The sequence below is a fragment of the Acanthochromis polyacanthus genome, chromosome 8 (assembly GCF_021347895.1).
Source record: "Acanthochromis polyacanthus isolate Apoly-LR-REF ecotype Palm Island chromosome 8, KAUST_Apoly_ChrSc, whole genome shotgun sequence".
NCBI lineage: Eukaryota > Metazoa > Chordata > Actinopteri > Pomacentridae > Acanthochromis > Acanthochromis polyacanthus.
The window spans coordinates 8,334,197-8,346,459 of NC_067120.1; the positions used below are offsets into that span (position 1 = coordinate 8,334,197).

At 38.3% G+C, this 12,263-nt stretch overlaps 1 protein-coding gene and 1 long non-coding RNA gene across 4 annotated transcripts; one reads left to right on the plus strand and one right to left on the minus strand.

The window, feature by feature from the left end:
- Positions 1-1,348: 1,348 nt before the first annotated feature.
- On the plus strand, positions 1,349-5,005 carry si:ch211-127m7.2 (cell cycle regulator of non-homologous end joining). 3 transcript variants are annotated; one of them, XR_007943646.1, is made up of 3 exons: positions 1,349-1,933; positions 2,025-3,847; positions 4,519-5,005. XR_007943646.1 is itself a non-coding variant. In XM_022213712.2 (3 exons), exons 1-3 carry the CDS (start codon positions 1,836-1,838, stop codon positions 4,834-4,836), a joined length of 519 nt encoding a protein of 172 aa, XP_022069404.2. In that variant the 5' UTR covers positions 1,690-1,835; the 3' UTR covers positions 4,837-5,005. The 3 variants fall into 3 exon arrangements, 1 of the variants encoding a protein (XP_022069404.2); XR_007943645.1 differs by having other exon boundaries at positions 1,687-1,933; positions 2,025-2,127; positions 3,653-5,005; XM_022213712.2 differs by having other exon boundaries at positions 1,690-1,933; positions 2,025-2,127.
- A 741-nt stretch (positions 5,006-5,746) lies between these two features.
- Positions 5,747-9,213, minus strand: LOC110964879 (uncharacterized). Its single transcript, XR_002596623.2, has 2 exons — positions 7,016-9,213; positions 5,747-6,849 (listed from the first exon to the last, which is right to left on the minus strand). It is a non-coding gene; the product is annotated as an uncharacterized LOC110964879 (long non-coding RNA).
- Between the last annotated feature and the right edge of the window lie 3,050 nt (positions 9,214-12,263).

Here is a 12,263-nt window from a genome sequence, read left to right on the forward strand (position 1 = left end):
AAGGCTGACAGCAGTTTGACACAACTGTGATATCTTAGCCCCAATAATATCATGTAGATGACTTTACACTGCACACAACATAGCAATGCATCAGAATGAATGAAGACTTATTGTATCGTATTGAATTGTATGACGATGTGACATAATATCAAAACAGAAAAACACAAGTGAACTTAGATTAAGAAACCAACAGTGTTAGTGTGTAGCACAGCGTAGAGAAGTTCATGAAAATCAGGGTCACTGACATTAAAAAAAAAGAGTAAGGGTTCTGTTGCAGGGGGCTGATGTGCCGGGAGCATAGCAGCAATGAATAACCAAAGTTATATACAAAGTAAACATATTTTTCCTCAACAGAAAACAACCACAAGAACCACAGAAAACTTTAGAACATATCACCACAAAACAAGTGGGTCAATACATAATTGAGAGACTTTTGAAGTCCATGGGATATATCTTTCCTGATTTTATATTAAAAGTAAAAAAAAAAACAAAAAAACATGTTTTTTGTGTTTATTATGATCATATCTTTATAAATTCTATAACTATCTACTATGGAAACAATCACTTATTAATAAAAAATGACTACATATTAAAATGTCAGCTAAATAACAAGAAACAACCACCTTCTAATTAGCTAAACAATAATAAAATAAGCTTATTCAAAAGTTGTTTTAATTGTGTTCTTTTTATTAAGTTGAGATAATCATGACAGACATTTCTTTTTTTTGGCAATATATCAAATTTCACGTGGAAAACTGCTAATTGTACCTGTGTCTGAGAAATCACTTTTAACTAAGCTACTCATCACAAAAATTAAAAGTTAATTCCAAATCATATGACCTGCTCCACATGATGCCATTTCCTCCTGTAGAAAAGACTGAAGGACTCCAAGGCTTTCTTCGTTATTTAAAATAAAGTAGTGTGTGAGTCAAGGGTGGATTTATCGCATGTCAACAGGATTACTACAATATCTTTATAAATAACTTTCAATTTCAATTTTACCTAATTGTATATAGAATATTTTAGAGGAATCTTTCAGTAAAAATGCCATGTTGATTTTAGGCCTGAAAACAGCAAGAATGTCAACTATGATATGAAAAGTCTCGCAATTTTATATTAACCCAGGTTAACTTGAGCCAATCTTGCTACTGGAGGACAATACCAGCCTTCAGCAATAACAGTGGATTCCGAGGTCGTACAACTAACCAGTCAAGTACCAGAAATGAGACATTGTAAAAGAAATAATATAAAGTAAATTGCAACCAACAATTCTGCTTGTGAATTTAGCACAATTCAAATGAATCTCTTGTAACTACAGGTGAAAACACAACTTAAAAACATGGAGTTCTTCTAATCCTTTGCTGCTGTTGTCACTATCAAACAACTGACAGAAAATCCAAATAAATTCCATAAAAATCTATTACCTCAGGGTACATTTTTCACCTCTACAATACAATTAAAACAACAGAGTCTGCTTGACTTACCAAAGTAGATCTCAGTGACTCACCTGAGCTGCTGGACCCTCCTTACAGGTGAGCTGCTCTGGGTCCTAGTGCCCTCTAATACACAACGTTCAATCAGAACTGCTTTAATTTAAACAAACAAACAAAAACTGTTGTTAGCTGTGTAGTAGTGTTGGAGGTAGGCCTGTGGTGATACAGCTTGTTGTCTTTATTCTAGTGTTTGTCCGCTAAGTGGCGCTAAAAACACCAGCGTGTCCACGTGACTCCCTCAGTATGCAAACCAGTCTTTTGTTTGCTTCACGTTAAATGTGAACTTATAAAAACAGTGCAGGTCCAGAAATGACGTGAAGCTGTATATATGTAAGAGCCAACATGTCCGAGAAACGCAGGGCGCTTCCTGTGTGGATGGAGAAGAAACAGAAGAAAGTGAAAGAGCCGCTGAAAAGCAAGAGGAAGCGAAAAACTGCGAGGTGAAAAACGGAGGAAACAGCACAGATTGTCGCTTTCCTGCTTCACCTAAAGGCCCTTTTGGTTTACTAATGCGCGCTGGTGTGTTTCCAGGTCTGCTTTCTACTGTATGAACGAGGAAGAGCTGCTGGAAGCGGCTGTTTCGTGTCTTACCAGCGGGGACTGTGAGGATGCGGCGCTGCGGACTGACCAACAGGTGGCGCTGCTTCTTTGTTTTTATCTGCCAATGTTTTCATGCTGAATAAGGAAATGAAAGCTTGCCATTTACGATGTGTCTGTGTCGGAATTTAAGTGCAGTCCAAAAAAGGGATTTCAGTCCAGAAAAGCAATTATCCTCATGTCTCTGCATAATATTACGGGTCAATATATAATTCAGGGACTTTTTAAGTTCATGGGATAAATCTTCCATACGTTTTTATCAAACGTTTAAAAAAAGTGTTTTGTGCTCATTGTGATCGTGTCTTTACAAATTCTGTAATTATTTATTATTGGAACAATCACTTATTAATAAAAAAAAAAGATTGGATATCACTAAAATATCAATTAAATAACTGTCCGAATGTAAGAAAAAACACCAAATTCGATAAACAATAATAAAATGAGCTTATTCAGAAATTGTTCTGATTGTGTTTTTTGTATTAAACTGGGATAATCATGACAGGTATTTCTTTTTCTTTTTTTTGGAATATCGATAATAACAAATTGTCTGTGTCCAAGAAATCCCTTTCAGTTAGCTAAGCCAATTACAAAAACTCCCAATGTTAACTCCAAATCACATGACCCAAGGCTTTCTGAGTTATTTAAAGTAGTGTTTGAGTCAACTGTGGATGTATTGCATGGCAGCAGGTTTACTACAACATCTTTATAAATAACTTTCTGTTTCAATTTTACTCAATTCTATATGTAATATTTTAGAAGAATCTTTCTGTAAAAACGCAGTGTTTGGTTGTAGTTATTATATGTTGATCTTAGGCCTGAAAACAACAAAAATATCGACTATGATACCTGTCCACTATCTTACAAAAAGTCCCGTAATTATATATTGACCCTCTGTGTTCTACATGAACCATTTTAATCTTCTTAAATCAGTTAAATAGCTTTAAAGGACCAGTTCAAGTCATATAATGTCATTTTGTGCTTGCCAAAAAGTGACTGCATCAGTAACATTGTGATTGAAATGTTGTTAATGCACCAAAATGACTTGATTGCATTCACGAGTCATATGTTAGTGATAGAACCTATAGGACAATCGCACAAGGATGGATTCTTTATTGTCTATATGAAACAAATCCATTCATCATGTCAGTCTTAACAAGGATATCAGTCATACCAAATATCAGAGATAACACTATAAATTGGTCCTTATATGCTTCTGAAAATAAAGTATTTATGATTGCCTTTTGCTAAAATTAATTTCACAGAAGTCCACTGTAGTTCTTGCCTACATTATTAGATATATCTAATATTCTATACTAGTTCAAAATAAAAATTCAGCTTGTAATATTGCATTAAATTCCATTCATTATTTTTAACACACTGAAATAAGTAGTTGTTCCAACACACATCTCCACAACAGGAGGGACGTCATAAAACTCTTAAATGATCATGGGCAGATAAACAGTAATCTAGAAACTACAAGTCCGTAACAATGTGGACATCTGTGATGCACAGGCAGTGAGGCTGTTGATGCTTATTCTTTAAATGTTGTCCCACTCTTCCAGGGGATTTTTGGGCAGCAGGGTCCATCCAGGTCATCATGTGGTGGATTATCTGTCGCAGACAAACGCTGGAGCTGTTGACATTCTGACATACCAGACTCCTGCACTGGTTTCCCATCTTTCTCTTGTCATCTGCTGCATCGCGTCATGTGAACAAAGCTGCATTTTAAGGCGGCTTTTTATAGTCGCTAGTCAAAGGTCAACCAGTCAGTTTGCAATCTGTTCATTGTCGCTTTATAACAACACCTTGCTAGGGTGTGGAGTATTTCAGTGTTCGAGAATTTGTCACCAGTTAAACAGCTGAAACTGTTTTTGTGCACAGTTGGTTAAATGGAACCCCTTTCTAACCTTTATTCATCACAAACACAATTATACATAATATAATGTGCAGTGAAATGCAGTGAAAAATTTGAGAGTCCCCGCAGGATCTCGCTGGCCTATTGTGCATCGGCAGTAAAAAATAGAGAATATGGTGATAAACCAGTGTTCACCAGTGTGTCTCTGTCATATTTGAGACAGCCAGGACATGACATAGTGAAGACTGTGCAAAAAGTTACACAAAAAGTTTTTAAAAATGATTAAAAAGTTGTACCTTTACTGGTTGTTACGGGCGTTGCCGTATTTGGGGTTTTCTCCTCCTCCTTCGCATTTCGTAACACTGGTGCAGGTACAATGGCTGCCACACTCACTGGCGTCATCTTGTTATATAACAATACCATAAGAGAAATTAGATTTTTGTTCAGTGCAGCTAAAGTTAAGTTTAATAACATCAAACAAACTCCTAAATCTTATCATTTTAGGGGATGTTAAAGACAGGTTGTTCTCTTGACTGTTGTCTAAAATGCATTTGATCTTCTGCTCACACTTAGGTTGAACAAAAGGCAGTGGACACCGTAAAGAAGAAAAGGAAACCTGCGATTTCACACATGACAGCAAAGCGTGGTCATTTAAAAGAGGAGTCCTCAGACGGCGGCGATGACCCGGACATGACGTATGTTTCAGAAACAGACTTGGACATCACAGAGGTGGAGATGGTACCGTACACCACGAGTCCACAGCATCCTGGATCTACGGGTCAGAGGTCAGAACCGGTTCAGGATCACACTGATCTGGATGCTGAGAAAAGAAAGGAGCAGCCTCAGGAAGACGATGCCTTACGTCTGGTCCGGGAAATTTTCTTCACTTGATGATTGACTTTATGAATGTGTGCAGTTAGTGTGTTGTGCTAAATAAAGAACTCTTTGACACTGACGTCAGAGGCACGTAAAATATGATCAAGATCCACAGGAGGAGGACATGAAGAGTGACACCAATAATTCACCAACACTTTTGTATTAATAAAAGGTTTAAATGCTTGTTAGTTCCATCCATCTAATTATCTATACACCGCTTCATCCTGAGTCGCATCAAACAGGTCGCCAGTCAGTCACAGGGCTGCATATACAGACAAACAATCACACTTGCATTCACACCCACAGACAATTTAAAATGATCAATTAACCTCAGCATGTTTTTGGCCACGCATGTTCAAAGAGAACATGCAAACTCCATGTAGAAAGATCCAAGGCCAAAGCACAAAGCAGGGATCTTCTAGCTGCAAGGCAATACTGCTAACCACCGCCCACTGTGCATCCCAATTAATTCCATCTACTGAAAGCTAGAATACAATTTTGGTCAAACTTTAACATCTTACAATTTGTTTGATTCAACATGAAATTATGACAACAGGATATTTCATAATGTCACTGAAAACTTTAATGAAACTGGGAAAAAAAATGGTTTTTTTTGATAAGTGATGCTTACAGCGGTTTGGATAATTGTAAAGTACAAATCACAACAACTGTTTGGTGTCTGAGAAATATGTTTCCACCACAGTACCCGTTTACTGCATTGTAGCTCTGTGGCAACTTTGCATGGTAAAAACAGATTTAGAAATGCTTTAGAGGTATCAGATTGAAGACATTCATATTGAACTTACAGTTATACTTGCTGGATAAATAAATGATTAACAGCAGCTGTTATGACACCCATATTTTTCATATATATACAGAAAATGCATGTAAAAGATAAAGGAAATACAGCAAAAACAAGTTGAAAAATGTGGACAGAAATTTAACTGGATAACTGAAAATACATGATTTCAAATTCCCCAATTTGAAAAAAATGTAACACATAAAAAAAAATGAATAAAACATCAGACAAGTGGAATAAAAATGGAACGGTTAACATCAGACCTGGAGGCCTTTCAGGTATGTACCCTGGAAACATATCTCCAATATTTTTTTTTAATTGGATTAGACCATTAATTAGCTTTAAATTCAATTCTATATTCAACTGGAATCCAGTGCAGGAATTTAAGAATCTGTGCTTTTTTTCTTGGTATCAGAACTTTAGCAGCAGCATTGTGAAGGAGTTAAAGATGTCCAACAATCTTATGAGAGAGGGCAGTAAAAAGTGCATGACAGTATTCTAATAAACAGATAATACAAGCATGAAGTTGCAAAACAAAGATCATCAACTGAAATGCTGCCATTGACAATACTGATACTGCAAACTCAATGGGATCCTTATGTAAAGAAAAAATGCCAGCAGTTTTTTTAGTCACTGGAAGTCAATATATACATTTTGTAAAAACTCATTTACATTCTGGATCCTGTGGTTTTGCTCAAGCAGGGATGTTCAGCTCCCGGTCAGAAAACTTCCTCCCTGACACGTAGGTCAGTGCAGATGTGACCATCAGCTGCACCTGGACGCCCACACAGCCATAGAACATAACAGTCATGTCCTTCAAAGTGAAATAGGACTGATAGTACGCCACAAAAAGAACAATCCCGGCCAGAGTGAGGAGGCTCGATGCCACCTGGAGGGCCAAGCTGCACCTGATGGCTGCTCTGTCTTTGGAATAGGCTGTGAACAGTATGGCCAGCAGGGAGAAGGCAACAAACACCACTGGAACATAAAAAAAGATAACCACCAGTGTTTGGAGGACGTTCATGCCAGATACAGTTCCACTGACATCGATCCTTCTCCACCCGATGCAAGATTGTTCACCATGTTGGAGAGTTTGACAGAAGAACAAAGGGCCGATGAGGACCTCATCAGAGCTTACAAAGACACCAGAGAAGAACAGGCAGGTCAACATCTGCAGAAAGACGAGGAGCAGAAGAATAGAGAGCCAACAAATTCTCCATTTGGGACACCTGAAAGAGAGAAAACAGGTTTAATGGAAACCCCCTCAGATTCCAGAGAGCTACAGCTTTAACGTCCGTGTAGGCAAAAGTCAATACAAAGACAAAACTATCCAGAAAATAAAGGGTGTCAAAGCTACAAAGTTGTGTATAAATGGAATATTTCTGCTGGACTTACTTCGTCATCATCCGTGAGCTTCCAAAATCAGCTTTGTGAAGTGAAGTTCGTCAAGTTGATCCGCGAAGGAGACTGACCATGAAGAAATGCGTCAGAGGTTTTTATGCTCAATCAGGATCAGCTGATCTCCCCTGCCCTGATACGTTCAAACCTATGGACTGAGATCCTCCAGCTTTCTGCAAAGTGCGTTTGTCGATTTCACAAGATAAACTGGTGCTTATTTTGAGTCATTTTTTATTTGAAATTATTCTGAAACCAAGCTTCGTGTGCGCGTAGAAAGTTTATGTTTTTTTTTAAAAAACTAAACAAAAGTAAAAGTAACACAAACGACTTGCAGTTTCGTTTTGACGTCCCGTAAACATGTGATGAATCATCCACGTCTTGTGATATAATACACGAGCGAACAGTTGTTGCTTTTGCTATTTTTGGTTTTCTAAGTGTAAAATTACTGGGCCGATGTCAGTAATGATCAAAGTGGCACGTTAAAAATAATACTTACCTGCTTCCCTCTTTGCAGCTTTATTATAAAAATGCACCAATATTAGAGAAAAACAATAAGATTTAGTTATAAAGCGTCATAAATAGTTTCTAAATATAGGGGAATGAGTCAGTTTCTCCTCATTTACGCTTTGGACAAGTGTAAGTTTAGAGCAGTCCTGGAAATAAACAAACCGTCACAACCTGCACTTAAAAACACTGACCAGCAGATGTCGCACTAAGCCTTTTTCATTATTAGATCCAAACAGAACTGACGTTTGCTTTTTACAAATTTAACAAAAAAAAAACAAAACTTTTTAGCCCTGCAATATGTGCTACATTTTGGCATGAATCGCTTAAAAGTGACCCAGATTATTAGGCCTCATTGGTATATTTTTGTATCTCTTTTTGTTGCTTTTATTTAATTGTTAACAGGAGTTATTGTGGCACTGTGCAAAAACGTGCATCTGAAAACTAAGCTGACACCTGAATAAAATAATATAATAATTTGAATATTAATAGCAACTATGAAAAAAGGCAAGTGCTTTTAACAAATTAAATTAAACTTTTTAGCTCTGTAATGTAATTATAGTATCTTTCATTCAAAAGTGGCCCAGATTAATAGGCCTTAATGATAGTTTTTGCTTTGTTGTTGTTTATCTGCATTTGTTGCTTTATTTCAAATTTCAACATGATTTATTGTGGTACTGCAAAAAAAATGCACATGAAAAGAAATCTGTGACCTAAATAAAATGAATGTTATCATAATAATAATAATAATAATAATAATGCATTGTGTTAAAATGTAAAATTAAATAACTAATGATAAAAAAGGGCAAAATAAACAATGATAAGCATTCTTTCTACAAATTAAATCAAACTTTTTTTTATCTCTGTAATGTAATTATGGTATCACTCACTCAAAATGGGCCCAGATTATTAGGTCTTAATGGTATTTTTTGCTTTGTTGCTGTCTATTTTATCTGTTTCTGTTGCTTTATTTAAATTTTTAACATGACTTATTGTGGCACTGTGCAAAAAATGTACATATGAAAATAAAGCTGTGACCTAAACAAAATGAACAATTAAAATAATTTTAATAATACTACTAAATAACATTAAAATGGAAAATAAAGCAATGAATGAAATAAGGGCAAAATAAATAATGATTAGTGTGCATTTTGCAAATTGAATTTTTAGCTCCTTAATGTAATTATGGCATCACTCAGTCAAAAATGGCCCAGATTATTAGACCTTAATGGCATTATTTGCTTTGTTGTTGTCTGTTATATCTGTTTTTGCTGCTTAACTTTTAACTGAAGATCTTTATTGTGAATATGAACGTAAAGCTGACACCTCAACAAAACTAATAATTTAAATAAAAATAGCAAAAAAATTAATAATCACGATAAATAATATTAAAATTGAAAAAACAAAAATGCTAATGAGGGCTGGGCCACACGTGGGTGAGTGAGGCTATAATTAAGTGGGTGGGTTCAGATGTTTGATTAAAAAAACGTATTTTTCAGTTTTAAAACCCATAAAATCCTTTCCCCCCCAACCAACACCATAGCTAAACTTCACGCCTTGTTTTCTTGCGTGCTCTTCAGTGAATTTTAATCCACTAAACAAACCATCGCAGTGTACACGAGGCCTCGGATGCGCGCATAAATCGCGGACGCGCAGCAGCCTGTGCACGGCTCTGCTGGAGCGCGCTTTAATAGACAGTTTGACGTGCGGACTCCTCCAAGCTGAGAGTGCAAGATCTCCTGCCACTTTATCTGCTCTACAAAAAGCAACAGGTTCTAAAGGTTGGTTCAGCGTTTGTTACTTTTGCTTATTTTAACTGCATGTTACAAACGGAGCTGTTTCATTTTTTCCACTTCTGTTCACTTTGGATAGTTTTAACAGTTTGTTCAGGGACGACAGGGAGGCGGGGTCGTCTGCAAGAGTTTCTTTGTTCGCTTTGTTTTCACCGGCAATTAATCACTATTATCTCACTGCTATTGTCTGCATTGATGATTACCACTAGTTGTTTCCTGTCATTACGTTAATTAGCCTGTTAAAATCGTATTTAAACTGCATGCGGGTGCGTGGATTCGTGGTTCTGAGAGACGCAGCTGGAACAAGGTGTGGTTCTTTAACAGAATAATTAAAAAGCAGAAATAAAACCAGACTACAAACTGTAATTTGTCCTTCAGTGAGGCTTTACAGTGTTTAGGTGATAAACGTTTTCTGTGCGCACGTTTAAACTTGCCCAGAACTTGTTTCTCGAGGATTTAATTTCCTGTCTAATGCAGCGTAAAAGTCAAGCGAGAATTAATCGAACAAGTGATTTAAAGTGTCCTCAGGCACTTTATAAATATTCAGCACTGTGACATGCTCCTCTTTCCAAACTATAGCACATGCTGCACATGCACCCCGGGAAGGGAGAACATAATGTACCAATACACATAAAGTGGAATACTGTTGCTCCACCAGTTAAATATATGCTGACAACTTAAAGAATGTCTCTGTCTCTATTTTCGGTTGCTTTTGTAGCCTTGAGAAGCTGCACGATGATGAATTTATTTGTTAAATCCAATTTAACACAACCTACTTAGAAAAATAGGATATTGTTTTAAGTAATAAAAGTTGAAATTTACTTTTACAATTTTAGCTACTTTTTGGCATTTAATTATTTAAAATCATTTTATTCTCATTTATTCCCCTTTTCTCCAGGTTCATCATGGGAAACAGGTTCAGCAGAAGGAGAGATGCCCCAGCAACCACTGAAGCTGTGGCCGCCGAGCAGAAGGCTGCAGAGGAGCCAGCAGCTGCTCAGCCAGCAGAAGAATCTGCAATAACACAGACTCAGGAGGCAACAGAGAACCTGGATGTGGTGGTGGGGGAGCAGGTGACACCGAAGGCATGTTTACCCGCTGAAGAATGTACATCAGAGTGTAAGGAGGTGGAAGCAACTGCTGCACCAGTGAGTGATCCAGAGCCTGTGGTAAAGGAAACCCCAGCTCCAGTCCAACCAGAGCCTGTGGTCATAGATAGCGAACCAGCACCGCCAGAGCCTGTTGTTGAAGCTGCTCCAGAGCCAGTACATGAGCCCGAGCCTGCACCAGTTCCAGAGCCTGAACCAGTTGTGGTGGTAGACCCAGTTCCAGAGGCAGACCCGTTTCCAGAGGCAGTCGTCGAGGCGGAACCTGAGACCATCCCAGAACCAGCCCCAGCTGAGCCCATGGACCAGCAGATAGACCTGCTCTCCCAAGAGTCTCTCCCAGAGCCGGTGCTTCCTTCACCACCTCTGATCGACTTTGCTGTCCCTGATGTCACCCCCATCCCCGTCAGTCCAGACGAGCTGGCGGAAGTCCCAGCAGGTGAGCAAAGCCAAGACAGCGCCAAGGCTGCCGAGAGTTCCGCGTCGGAGCCAGAGCAGCCTGTGGAAACGTCAGAATCTCTGGAAAAGCTGGTGGCAGTGGAGGCGCCAGAGTGTTTGGAGAAGCTCGGGAGTGACGTCAATGAGGAAAGCGTTTGTGAAATCCTAAAGAACTCAGAGCTGACAGGAAGTGACCTTGTCAATGACCTCATTCCAAGTGATGTCAAGATCCCCGACGACACTCCCATCATAGACATGAGCACATCCACCGAGCTGATGTGAATCCATCAGAGAGGATTCGTCAAAGAAGTGAATAGATGTTTTTCTGTGAAACCCTTTTAACCTTTCACATGAATTCTAAACGGATCAAAAAAACGACAATATTTTTCATTTTAAGTACACTAATTAAGGCAAACCGCTATTTCTTTTTTACAGCGAGACAAAGGTACCAAAAGAGCTGTGGAACAAAACTAACTGAGAATCAAACAGCATATTTTTCTGTTTCTGATACACTTATACAGCCTGGTTGGGGGGTAAAAGGGGCTCCAGGGCTACAAGTAGTGTATGGTTAGACATCAGATCTTCCTCTATGCAAATCTTTGAATCAATCTCTTGTAGGGAGGTGAAGAAAGATGTCTCAGTGCTATATAAGGCAGCAAAAAGTAGCGCACCGAGTACCAAGTGAAAAGCAAAATCTTTCGAGAATCTGTGAATGTGCAGCATTGACGAGTCAATGAAGGACAACAGGTGAGGGACAAAAATGCAACCAAAGGTGAAGACCGTATATGCATTCCACTGAACAGCAGGATACAAGTGTCCAGTCAACATTTATGCTTTAATATTGTCATGTTTGGACTTCGCCATAATCCTCTAAAAGGAGTGTTTGTCACCTTATGGTGTTTTAAAAGCAACTAGGGGATGTTTTTTTTAAAATTTGAGTTGTAGCTTGCTTGTGAAAATAAAAATGATATTCCACGTGTTATGACTACGCTCCCTGTTTGTTTTTATCCAGAAGAATATACAATAAGAGTATTGCTTCTATATGTTGAAGATCCTGGGAATAGATAAAGATGAGGTGATAGTGGCTGTAGAGTCCCATCATTTAGACTTAAGTGCATACTATAGAGCTGTTAAACGGACATATTGGAGCATTCGCGAACACAGAGCATGTTAAAAAGCACACTAGTACATGTATGGTGTAACACATGGCAATCAAATTCTAGGCTGCACAGCCCAGATCATGTAAGAGAGACAGTGCCTTCTCAGTCTCGTGAGAGAGAGGACGCGAGGGGAGGGAGCAGAAGGGGGAGAGACCAGGCCACATTCTTTCCAGAGGAAGGAGGCTTTCGGGGGGCCTGGGTCAAAAGTCTTCAGTGTGACTGCGTTTCAGTCCATGAGAAATCC